Source organism: Hibiscus syriacus, unplaced genomic scaffold (assembly GCF_006381635.1).
Source record: "Hibiscus syriacus cultivar Baekdansim isolate YM2019G1 unplaced genomic scaffold, ASM638163v2 tig00002237_pilon, whole genome shotgun sequence".
NCBI classification, from domain to species: Eukaryota; Viridiplantae; Streptophyta; class Magnoliopsida; order Malvales; family Malvaceae; genus Hibiscus; species Hibiscus syriacus.
The window spans coordinates 12,530,237-12,543,565 of record NW_024061918.1 but is presented as its reverse complement, the minus strand read 5'-3'; the positions used below and the strand labels follow the sequence as shown (position 1 = coordinate 12,543,565).

Sequence of the window (13,329 nt, the reverse complement as noted above, 5' to 3'; positions counted from 1 at the left end):
ACTTCTATTCAAAGTGATCATGTGAATGCTCAACAGAATCCATTGTCCCCAATCGATACCAATAAAACACCCATGATTTATTGATGATAAACCAAAGTCCAGGTACAATATCCATCATTTGTAAAAGCAGTCTCAATTAAAAAATGCCCCATGTTATACCACCTACAATTTTGATAGATGAGCACGAGCAAACAAAAATTACCTTCTCTTTTCCTTGGCTGGTTTTGCAGAATCAGAATGAGGTAAGTAAACTGTCAAAATCCCTTCCGAAGCCAACGAGAACTAGCTGAAAGCATCACTGCCGTAAGCTCTCGCGACCCGATAATGCAACAGAGCTTCAAATGCCGCCAGTGCGAGATTCCAAGGCAAAGCCAATGATAAAGTAATCGAGGTTCTTTCTCTGATGACGACAAAGCTTTTAGAATCGACTCATATCCACCAGATTTGTCCGTTCCCGATGAAACCAATGCGATGTTTGAAATCACGAAAGCATTCGCCAGAACCAGAGAGTAGAAAACAGCCCCGAAAGCCGACAATAAATGAAGCCAACCGGGGGAAGACCATCCCAACCTATTGATCAAATTTAACCTGAAGAACAAAACGGAGAGAGACGTCGCATTCGTCGAAATTATCAACATGGAATTACAAATTTGGGTTTCGAGGAGGGGTTTGTAGAGTGAAAGAACCGATGAAAACAACCAAGGTTTCTTCGAGGTTCTCCCATGGAGGAAACAGAGTTCGATAACGCTGGTCTTGGCAAAGAGGAAGAAAGAGAACGTGAAAGGAAATGTGAAAATGGAGAAACAGATGGTTTGGGAATGTTTTAAACTGAGAAGCGTGAAGAAATCTGATGAATAAGGGAACCTAGAAGCTTGAAAAAGATCATCGAGGCGGGCCTGGATCGGTTGAAGCAAAGAAGAAGATGGAATAGATATATGCGAAAGAAGAAGTGAAACAGAGTAAGGGAAAGCAAGAAGCGCAGGTGTTAGAGTGAAGAAGTGGTAATTTTGAAGGAAAGTGAAGATCGATCTTCTCAAAATGCTCGTTGATTTCTCCATTTGAGTTCTTGGGGTATTATCCTCCATTGACGAGGGAAAGAACATGCCCTGTAAAGCCGGGATGCTTGCCCCATTTATTCAAGTTTTCTTCTTTTTGGAAAATGGTTGCTGGAAAGAAAATGAAAGGTTAAAAACCAGAGGCTCCCCCATTCACGTCCCCCCACCCAAACATTATTTAGGTGGTGTTTATTTTTACTGTGCAAGCTCTTTAAACTACTTATGTCTGTGTCGTGCAGACTTCGCATAGACATTAGGCTTCGCAGACTGTTTGTTTTTTAGAAGACAGAAGCTCTTCAAATTTCTGTGCGAGCTCTTCTTGATGCAGACTTGGTTTTATGTCTTCAAAGGTATTCAAACCTCTTCAAGAACAATTATAAAATAAAGTTATTTATTAAAATAATTTTAAATAATTTAATAAGGTTATTTATTTTAAAATAATTTATTTTAAAATAATTTATTTTAAAATAATTTATTATAAAATAATTTATTTTAAAATAATTTATTAAAAAATAATTTATAATAAAATAATTTATTATAAAATAATTTATTTTAAAATAATTTATTATAAAATAATTTATTTTAAAATAAATTATTATAAAATATGTATTGATTATTTTAAAATAATTATTTTAAATAATTTATTAGTATGAATTGATTATTTTAAAATATGGATTGATTTATTATTGTAGTTGTATGGATTGATTTATTTTAAATAATTATTAGTATAGATTGATTTACTTTAAAATATGGATTGATTATTTTAAATAATTTATTAGTATGGATTGATTTATTTTAAAATATGGATTGATTTATTTTAAATAATTTATTAGTATAGATTGATTTATTTTAAAAAATTTATTTGTATGGATTGATTTATTTTAAAATATGGATTGATTTATTATTGTAGTTGTATGGATTGATTTATTTTAAATAATTTTTTAGTATAGATTGATTTACTTTAAAATATGGATTGATTTATTTTAAATAATTTATTAGTATGGAGTGATTTATTTTAAAATATAGATTGATTTATTTTAAATAATTTATTAGTATGGATTGATTTATTTTAAATAATTTATTTGTATGGATTAATTTATTTTAAAACATGGATTGATTTATTATTGTAGTTATATAGATTGATTTATTTTAAATAATTTATTAGTATGGATTGATTTATTTTAAAATATAGATTGATTTATTTTAAATAATTTATTAGTATGGATTGATTTATTTTAAAATATGGATTGATTTATTTTAAATAATTTATTAGTATTGATTGATTTATTTTAAATAATTTATTTGTATGGATTGATTTATTTTAAAATATGGATTGATTTATTATTGTAGTTGTATAGATTGATTTATTTTAAATAATTTATTAGTATGGATTGATTTATTTTAAAATATGGATTTATTTGTTTTAAATAATTTATTATTTTAGTTGTATAGATTATTTAAATTTTAGTATTGTAAAACTAAAATTATTTAATCTCAGTATTGTAAAAATCTTTTAAGTTTAAAAAATCAGTTTATTTATATTTCAGTTCATTTTAGCAGTCTGCAGACGTTAAAAAACAAACAGTCTTCTTCTTACAGACTGCAGACTTTTGGTCCACATCTTCTGTTGCAAATGCATGCAGGTGTGGTCCGCAGATTACAGACATTTTACCTCTGCAAAAACAAACACCATCTTAAAGTCAAGGCCAGATTCCCACTTTCCTTTTTTTGAGAGAGAAGGAAGCAAACATACGTGGGAGGCGGTGATAGTGGTTTAGTGGGTATGAGATGTGGTTGAGATAATGGTGGGGTAGTAGAGTTGTTGGTATTTTGGAAATGGGGTGCAATAAAAATATTAATAAAATAATAATAATAATTTATATATATGTGTGGTAAAAAAAGTGTGTCTACACAGTGAAAAGAGGACGAGCTTCAAGCATTCCAAATACCCAAAAATACCAAAAAAATATAGAGAAACAGAAGGCCACTTAGCTTTGAGAGCTTTCATTACCATGGGGAAGGAAACATTTTCGAGAACCGAGGAGTCACCGAAAAAGGTGAGGAAGCCGAGTTTTTATTCAGATCTACGTGAGAAGGCTGTTTGCATTGTTATTTCGAGGGTAAATCGGGTTCACGATGGAAATACGATTGTTTTGGTGGGCTGTAGGGATCTCTGACCACCGTGGGTGATGGCCAAAGCGACGACTCGGGAGGAGCTTTGGCTGGCAAGAGGGGAGAGTAGAGAGAATTTTGGGAGGGTTGGAAGAGGTTTTTTTAAGAGAGTGTTAAAATAAACAAAAAAATGGATAAAGGGCCATTTAAATACGGAGGACCATTGTACAAATACAAGAAGTTTAAATTCTTTGCATAGTCCTTCCAGCTTTGAGCGTAATTTAATTTGGTCACCATTTGTAATTTTTTCTTTAAATTTTAATTTTATTCAATTTAATCCTCCTTTTATTTTACTTTATTTTATTATTTTTGGTACATTGGCTTTTTTATTTTGCAGTATTTTTTTTTAATTTTTTCACTTTTATTTTTAAGGAGTTCCTTGAAGTCCTAAAATTAATCATAAAAGGTAAATAATTCAAAATGAATTTAAATTTAAATTTTTATTTCAATTCTCACAATTAAGACAACCCGATAATCGATTGGTGTCGAAAGGGCAATTCGACGGTACTCATCCTTCCTCGATCGTAAACGACTCTCGCATCCGACATATCTTGGGTAAGACGTAGATCTGATAATTGGTAAGTAGGTGTCCAATCTACTTAATTCAAAAAGATCGATGGCAACTCCATCATCAATTCCAAGTCGAGACGAGAACCCGAGACCACATGAGGGGCTGTTACGACAGCAGAGGAGAAGCGTTTAACAAGTTATCAAGGAAGGTTCAAGTTTCATGTGTTCCATTGGATTTGGATATACCGTACATACAAGTAAACCGAAAATGGTGGAGTTCAGTATGCACTATAATATCGATATGATTCGATGAGTAAGACAAGATTGACATTTATTTCATTGTTCCAAAGCAGCATAAGCTCGGTAAATTGACTATCCCAATCTACTGTAAAACAATTCTGTATACCTAAACGATTACAAACAATATTACTTTTATTATGCTTTAACATAGTTTCACATAGAAAAATGATAGACATAGGACGATTTGCGAGAAAGAGCCAAAGAGACTGAACTGTCACAATATTTGAGATACCACATCAGTTCTAGCAGAATATATTCATTGTGTCCGGTGGGGCTGTCTTGCATCCTCACTATGGCAAAACAAGTTTGTAGCAGTGTTTTTAGTACAAACGCCACAAAATAATAACTTTAGCGGTATTTTTTATAACTACCGCTACAAATTGGTACTTTAGTGGCGTTTGTTTGCAAAAACATCGCAATAAGTTTCATATATAGTAGCGTTTTTTAATAAACGCCGCGATAGACTTGTATGTTAGTGACATTTTTTAGAAAACACCACTATAAAATGTAAAATAGTTGCGTGTGTAGCTACAAAAGCCGCAAAGTTCAATGAAATCCTAAGAACTCCCCTGCCTCCTGATTATTCACACAAAACACCTTCAATATTCAACTTTGCAAAAAAAAAAAAAAAAAAAAAACAATCAAACAAACAAACCTAACTCACAGCCTTTCTGCCAAGACATTAACAATGTATCCCTAATTCCAAGAAAATCTCTTCAAGAAACCAAACTGGCAATGACGATTCCCTCACTTGCAGGTAACGATTCTCTCCTTTTACATGGTGTAACTGTCTATTTCGGTCAACGGCGTCTGTTATTTTTTTCTTTGTGGATAACTTGTTATGGAGGTTTTTGATTTGGCGTGACGCAGCTTGAAACTTGTTCCTGTGTTCATCGAGAAAGCAGATGAGCTGAAATTCAAGGGCGTTGAAAATGTGGCTGTGACGATTCCCTTTTTCCAGCCTTCACCATCTCATCATAGGAGAAGACAGTGATCCTTCCAAGACCATCAAAGTTCCCCAAGGCTTTGATTACGAGCTTTACAATTGGAACAATGCCAACAGGATTCTGGGTCCTAAGTGCTCTTGCATCTCTTTCAAGGACTCTGCTTGTCGCTGCTTTGATTACATTGTCTGCAAGAAGATGAACATTTATACCATTGACGATGACTTTTTTGTAAGCTGTTCCTAATAATGCCGTGTTCTAGCTGCTTTTGATATTAGTTTTGATTGAGTGAAGCTGATTTTAGATCTTAGGTTTCGGAATGTGCTCGAGATTTATCTGTTTTAACTTAGTATTCCTGTGTTTGCAAGCGATTGGGTCCTTCTTGTGCAAGTGTTTATTGATAATTTTTTCGGACATGAGATCTGCCGAATGTTCTTGTCATGTATGTAAATCTGATGTTTGAAGCTGCTCGGTTAACAGGTTGCGAAAGTTCCATCTGGAAAAGACATTAATGCACTGAAACAGCACATTCAGTCCATCTACTCCGTCTTTATCGATTGACAGTGTTAATGTTGGTGGAAGTATCTATCCTGTCTTTGTATTATCACAAAATAAAAATGAGAGATTAGAAGAGAGAAAATTTTGCATGGCAATTGACAAGATTGAATGTTGGAGTGGCAAATAAAATTAATGGACAAGTCCCCAACATAAACAAATGGGTGGTTTTCTATCCTGTTTATATAAGTTCGTGAATTTCATCCATTAAAATTTATTCTACAGCAGTGGAGTAAATGTTACCAACATGGAGATGCTTTATTTTGTACGCTATCCTAAACTTAAAAATTGACAATGAAATTAAAATACAAATCTCGAACCTTCTTCATGGTGTTGCTTTATCTTGCATTTTGGCTCATTTGACTTTTCCATTAATGTAAAATTGGTTTTTTTGCAGGTTTTGTAGTTGTTCTGTTAGATAGCTGCCTCCCTTTTCCAGAACTGAGAAGTAAGATTGAAACTATGGTAAGATTCATAATCACAACTTTTATTGCTTAAAGTATGAATATGCAGAAAAATAACTTCAATAATGAAACATAGCCATAACCAACATCGTCGTCAACCTTTGCAATGTTGAGAGGCATAGTAATCGACTTTCATTTTCAACTTCTTCACTATTTCATTGGACGACAAACACCAAGTCACACTTCTTTGGTTCTCCATTTTCTTGATCTATTACTTTCACCAAACCCTTCGAGGTATTCTTTTTAATCATTCAAGAGTTAGCTAGGAAAGTAATTTTTTTCTTTATTTCATAATAATGCTTGTTTTAATTGTTTTGAATTAAATTATAACAGTAATAACCATGGAAAATTTTGAAGGACATTCCTAAATCAATCCATGGAAAATTATGAGTAGTGAAGAAACAAAATACAATGCAGAACATGTATTTATGTTTGATCTTACATATGTTTTGTTTCTTAGATGTTATTAGAGTTTGGAGTTGGCCATCCAAAAACTTTCTAAATGGACTATTTCCACAGCTTTTCATATTTTTTTTTCTGTTTAATTAGTACGACGTTAATTTCATTTTACACTCTAGGTGAATTTGAAGTGTTATTACTAATATATGCATTGACACTCACCTAATTTGAAATTTAGAGGCTAAGTGGACTGCCCATTGACATAATATTAATATATGCACTGCCATTTGATGTGTATGAATCAATATGCAGATTAAGATATGAGTTACATTCATAATGAAATATTTGTCCTTATTAATAATGGCCCATTGATATATTATTAATAAATATATTTAGGACATAACATGTTTTTTATTTCTTATTTTTGAACATGAAACCATATTTTTCTTTTCCAGCAGAATCAAGAGAAGAATTCACATCCTAAGTGATTTCTTAGATGCTTTGTTTATTAGCGAAAATGTCGAACTTCTTCATCCTAGGTGATTTCTTAGGTTAATGTTTTGTTTATTCTATCGAACAATGTTGAACTACGTTATATTTCGGTTGGATGATTGTAAACTTTGATTTATTCATATTTATTTTTACTTAATTTGAATCGTAATTACATTTCAAGGTTGTTATTTGATATTGTTACAGGTTAATTTTGGGTAATTCAAAGTAGGAAAAAACAATTTAGAAATCAGTTGTGATTAGCAGCGTTTTAGGATGAAAAACGCCCCTAATAAAGTATGTAATTTGCGGCGTTTGTGAGGATAAATGCTACTATATACACAATTACTAACGGCGTTTTCATGGAAAACGCCACTATATCATCACAAATCGCGGGGTTTGTATACAAAAGCCACCAAATACCTAAATTTTTGTGGCATTTATATAAAAAATGCCACAAAACAACCCAACTTTAATATAAACGCCGCTAAATAACATAACTTTTTGTAATACCTTAACCCACATTTGTACCCAAATACAAGTTAAGGAAGTTATAGAGATTCTGAGTAACTTTTCCTAATTGAAGCTGATAAAATTTTGTTTCTTTTAAAATTCCAAAATTTAACATTTCTATAAAACTATTTATTCACATAAATCCATAATGTATTATTTTAATTTTCAATTTATATATGATTTCGCGTAACAGCTAGACAATTTTGTAACACCCATATTCCGTATACCTTTCCGTACACGAGATACATAGGTCACATCACTTTATAAAACTTTTGTTATTTGAAAACCCGTAAATTTTTTTTTCAATTTGAACAACTACAAACTATGATATTCATAGAAGTAGAATACTACAACTATCACTTAAGTACATTACAAAATATTTACTATAGTTTAATTACATGCCAACAAAGTTCTCAAATTGAATAAGATTGTCATAATGTTACTGATGAGCCAACCTTTAATTGATGAAAGCTGATGCTATTGTTGTATTTCTTACGCAACTAACCTTTGCCTTTACCTACGCGTGAAATAAACACACGTTAAGTATTTAATTAGTGAGACATAATACTGCAAGGATATTGCAATTATACGTCAGTATCTTATGAATATTGAATGGAGAATTTAATTGAATAATTCATAAGGATCAGTTAAGCCCTTCTCAGTTAAACCATAATTCTTTCATACCATCATGGAAATTATTTCATCATACATATCCTTCTATATATTTCCCCTCTTTATTCTTTATTTTCCCTATGTACATTAAATGTGAAAGTACTATACATGTATTTCACCAAGGAGCCAATTGATCATGTATCTTTTATAATCATTATGGTGTCACCTTAAATACTGTTATTACATCATTTTGTATTTTCATTTGGGCATCCTTTCATGCCCATTATATTTTGTTTACGTTTTCCTTTATAACACCCATTCATAATAGTTATGCATTGTTATACATTATATATACATATATATCATCCCTTCATATCACTTATGTACCATTCATATCACAATACATTATAATTCCTTTATTCTTTTATGTTGAACATTTTGATGTTTCGATATAACAAATTAATTTAAAAGAATTTTAATTTTGAAAATGATTTTTCTAAGCATATTCGATATATTAAATCGAATATAAAAATATTACTCAAAGTATTTCAAAGTTCATTTTAAATCGTTACTAAAGTGTAAAATTAAGTTTTAATCTTAAAATAATTTCAAAACAATTTTACAAAGTATTTCGAACCGTTTCAAAGCCAAACATTACAGTTTGTCCAGAGGGAACCGATTTCCCCCCAAGGGGGTACCGATTCCCCCTGAATGGTTTTGCTCCGAGAAATTCCAGTATGCTCGGAGGGAACCGATTCCCCCCAGGGGGTATCGATTCCCCTCACTGTTCAACGGTCGAATATTTGAATTTTACACTTAGGGAACCGATTCCCCATGAGGGGGTACTGATTCCCCCAACGCTCCAAGTAGAAATATTAATTGTTTTCACACTTAAACGGCTCTAATAACTTCATTAATGATCCCCAACGTCCAGAAGTGATTCAAGGTGTATTTAAGCAAGCTTAGAAGCCATTGATCAACAACAAGAAACAACAAGCAACTAGAATCAAGAGAGAATCAAAGAGAAAGCATCAAACCTCAAGTTTGTGCATTTCAAGCCTATTTTTTATTCAATATTCATTTTGCTTTCAAGAACACTACTTGTACTCAATTGTATTCATTCTTGAGTGTTCTTTTCTTTGTTCTAGAATTGTGCAAACAATCTACCTTATGAGGATTTCCTTGTAAGTTTGCAAATTTGTAATCTTCTCTTTGGGAAAGAGTGTTCTCAAGAATTGGGGTATATTCTTGAGGGTATTGTAAGGTTATCTCTTTGGCCTCAAAAGAAAGAGCAAATTAGTGAATCTGTTGGAAAATCCTTAGTGTGGATAGCTAAGGTAGTGGACGTAGACTTTGATTGAGAAAGTCGAACCACTCTAAATCTATGTGCAATTACTTTCAATTTTCTGCAAAAGCTTCCACAAAATTTTAATTGCCAATTCACCCCTCTTGGCCGATTCCGTCAATCGATTAACTCAACAATTGGCATCAGAACCTAACTCATTTGAAGGTTTAATCACCTCTTGAGTCAATTTGGGAAGAGTTACATTTATTAATCAAAGTCATCAATGGCCTCTACTTCAAACTTCGACTCCGGTCTCGATTCGATGCCCGTCAACAAGCCTCATTTCTTCAATGGGGGCTAACTATGCCTATTGGAAAAATATGATGATGTACTTCATTCAAGAAAGTGACATGGGAGCATGAAATGCCATATAAGAAGGATACATAAAGCCTCTCACTCATCCAAGATTGTGGAGTGAAGGAGAGACAAGAATGTTCCAGCTCAACTCCAAAGCCATCCATATCATATTTTGTGCTCTTGGACCAAATGAATACGGAAGAGTTTCATCTTGTACAACTGCCAAAGAAATATGGGACAAACTTCAAGTCACTCATGAAGGTACCGATGAGGTAAAGAAATCTAAAATTAGTATTCTAACGCATAGCTATGAAAATTTCAGGATGAAACCAAATGAAGATATCAAAGCTATGACGGATAGATTTTCAACGATTGTCAATGGTCTCAAATCATATGGAGAGATCATTTCAAATGAAAATCTTGTGAGAAGTTAATCTACTCCCTTCCAAAATCGTGGCAATCAAAGAAGACGACAATCATTGAGTCTAAGGACCTAACGTCCTTAACTCTTGAAGAACTAATCGGTTCCCTTCTCACTCATAAAATGATTCTTGAAGATGAAGTGGACCTCGATAAGATTGATGAGACACCAAAGGAGAAGGAGAAGAAGAAAAACATTGGAGTTGCTCTCAAATCCATAAAAGATGAGAGTGATTCGAATGACGATGATGATGACGAGGAAATGTCATTATTTACCAAACAATTCAGAAAGTTGATGATGCCCAACCGAGGAAGAAAATTCAAACGTCATGAAGGCTTCAAAACTAAATCGAATGAGAAAGACCCGATCATTTGCTATGAATGTAAAAACTCGGGGCATGTCAAATATGATTGGCCATAATTGAAGAAAAAGGGTCTATCCAAAAAGAAGCACAAGGCTCATGTAGCTACATGGAGCGATGAAGAAGGTTCTAATGAAGAGGAATAAGAAGTTGCAAACTTGTGCTTGATGGCTATCAAGGAAGATTCTAAGGTAACCTCTAACTCATTCGATTTGGATGAATTATCTTATGATGAGTTATTAGAGGATTATAGTGGGTTGGCTTTAGATTATAAGACTCTATTTTCAAAATACAAAATGATATTTCAAAATTGAAAAACGAAAATAGTTTTATATCCAAGACCAATAATGAGCTTGAAAGTAAGATCAAAAAATTGCAAATCAAAATTAATGATTTTGAAAAGAAAAATACTGATTTGCATAACTTACTTTCAAAAGTTCATGATGATCATCAAAAGAAGATTGATGATCTTAAAACTTCTTTTTATAAGGTTGGAACAAAAAGTTTTGAAAAATGTGAGAATTCAAAATCCAACTTTGTTAAGAAAAGTTTTAGAAGCTACAATCATAGAAGTCCTCAACGAACCTTGAATGGTAAAATTATTAGGAGTATATGTGTTCCTAAAGAATTCATTACTACTAAAGATAAAGATGTCCTTCATAAATGGATACCAAAGGGGACAAGGATTTTAGAAACTAATAAATATGGACCCAAAAGAATTTGGGTACCAAAAATTAGAAATTAATCTATGTTTGTAGGAAAAGGAGCATTGCTTCAAGGCACGGGAAATAAATCCAAATTCATGGTACCTTGATAGTGGATGCTCGAGACACATGACCGGGGATAAAAACTGGTTCATAGAGCTTAACGCCAAAAATGGAGGAGAAGTGACTTTTGGTGATAATTCAAAAGGTCATATTGAAGGTATAGGTACAATAGGTAATACCTCTTCCATACAAATTAAAAATGTTTTATATGTGAATGGATTAAAGCATAATCTTTTGAGTATTAGTCAATTTTGTGATAAAGGATTCAATGTCATGTTTGAAACTAATGGTTGTAAAGTTATTGACATTGCATCTAATCGGATTATGCTTATTGGTCATAGAATAGTAAACATTTACATGGTGCATTTAGATTATATTAATATGACTAATTTATGCCTAGTTTCTAAGGATGAGCATGATAGTTGGTTATGGCATAGGAGACTAGGACATGCTAGTATGAGTGTTTTGCAATGGTTAGTTCAAGGAGAATTTGTTCGAGGGCTGCCTAAACTAAAATTTGATAATGATAAAATCTTTGATGCTTTTTCTAAAGGAAAACAAAATCGAATTTCTTTTAAATCCATTAATGACGTATCAACTAGTAGACTATTACAATTGATCCATATAGATCTTTTTGGGCCAACTAGGACTACTAGCTTGGGTGGAAAACAATATGCATTTGTCTTGGTAGATGACTATTCTAGATATACTTAGGTTCTATTCTTAAGTACTAAAGATGAAGCATTAGAAAATTTCATCACATTTTCAAAAGTAATCCAAAACGAAAAAGGTTACTCTATCACTAGTGTTAGGAGTGATCATGGCACTGAATTTGAAAATCTTGGATTTAATGAGTTTTGTAATTCTAATGGTATTAGCCATAATTTTTCAGTATCTAGAACCCCTCAACAAAATGGAGTTGTTGAGAGGAAAAATCAAACTTTAGAAGAAATGGCTAGAACCATGCTTTGTGAAAATAATTTGCCAAAATATTTTTGGGCGGAAGCCACAAATACCGCTTGTTATATTGTAAATCGAGTAATGATAAGACCAATTTTAAAGAAAACTCCATATGAAATTTTTCAAAAATAAAAAGCCTAACATTAGCTATTTTCATCCTTTTGGATGTAAATGTTTTGTGTTGAAAACATTTTGATATTTCGATATAACAAATTAAGTTAAATGAATTTTAAGATTTTCCAAATGATTTTCTAAGTATATTCGATATAATTATTCGAATATCAAAACATTACTCCAAATATTTAAAAATCATTTTTAATCCTTACTTAAGTGTAAAATTAAGTTTTAATCTTAAAACAATTTCAAAATAATCTTTCAAAGTATTTCGAACTATTTCAAAGCCAAAAATTCCAGATTGCTCAGAGGGAACCGATTCCCCCCCAAGGGGGTACCGATTCCCCCCTGAATGGTTTGGCTCTGAGATTTCCAGAATGCTCGGAGGGAACCGATTCCCCCTATTCAACGGTCGAAATATTTGAATTTTACACTTAGGGAACCGATTCCCTATGAGAGGGTACCGATTCCCCCAAGCTCCAAGCATTTTTAATAAATGTTTTCACACTTAAACGGCTATATTATCTTCATTAATCATCCCTAACATTCAGAAGTGATTCAAGGTGTATTTAAGCAAGCTTAGAAGCCATTGATCAAAGACAAGAAACATCAAGCAACTAGAATCAAGAGAGAATCAAAGAGAAAGCATCAAACCTCAAGTTTGTGCATTTCAAGCCTATTTTTTATTCAATATTCATTTTGCTTTCAAGAACACTACTTGTACTCAATTGTATATTCATTCTTGAGTGTTCTTTTCTTTGTTCTAGAATTGTGCAAACAATCTACCTTATGAGGATTTCCTTGTAAGTTTGCAAATTTGTAATCTTCTCTTTGGGAAAGAGTGTTCTCAAGAATTGGGGTATATTCTTGAGGGTATTGTAAGGTTATCTCTTTGGCCTCAAAAGAAAGAGCAAATTAGTGAATCTGTTGGAAAATCCTTAGTGTGGATAGCTAAGGTAGTGGACGTAGACTTTGATTGAGAAAGTCGAACCACTCTAAATCTATGTGCAATTACTTTCAATTTTCTGCAAAAGCTTCCACAAAATTTTAA

At 32.4% G+C, this 13,329-nt stretch overlaps 1 protein-coding gene across 1 annotated transcript; it reads right to left on the bottom strand.

Annotated features, from left to right (window-relative positions):
* Nucleotides 1-254: 254 nt before the first annotated feature.
* On the bottom strand, nt 255-1,085 carry LOC120140848. The gene has a single exon (XM_039155847.1). It carries the CDS (start codon nt 1,083-1,085, stop codon nt 255-257), a length of 831 nt encoding a protein of 276 aa, XP_039011778.1.
* Between the last annotated feature and the right edge of the window lie 12,244 nt (nt 1,086-13,329).

Coding starts and splice junctions, on each gene's coding strand:
- LOC120140848 (XM_039155847.1), bottom strand. CDS start 1,085: ATGGAGGATAATACCCCAAGAACTCAAATGGAGAAATCAACGAGCATT.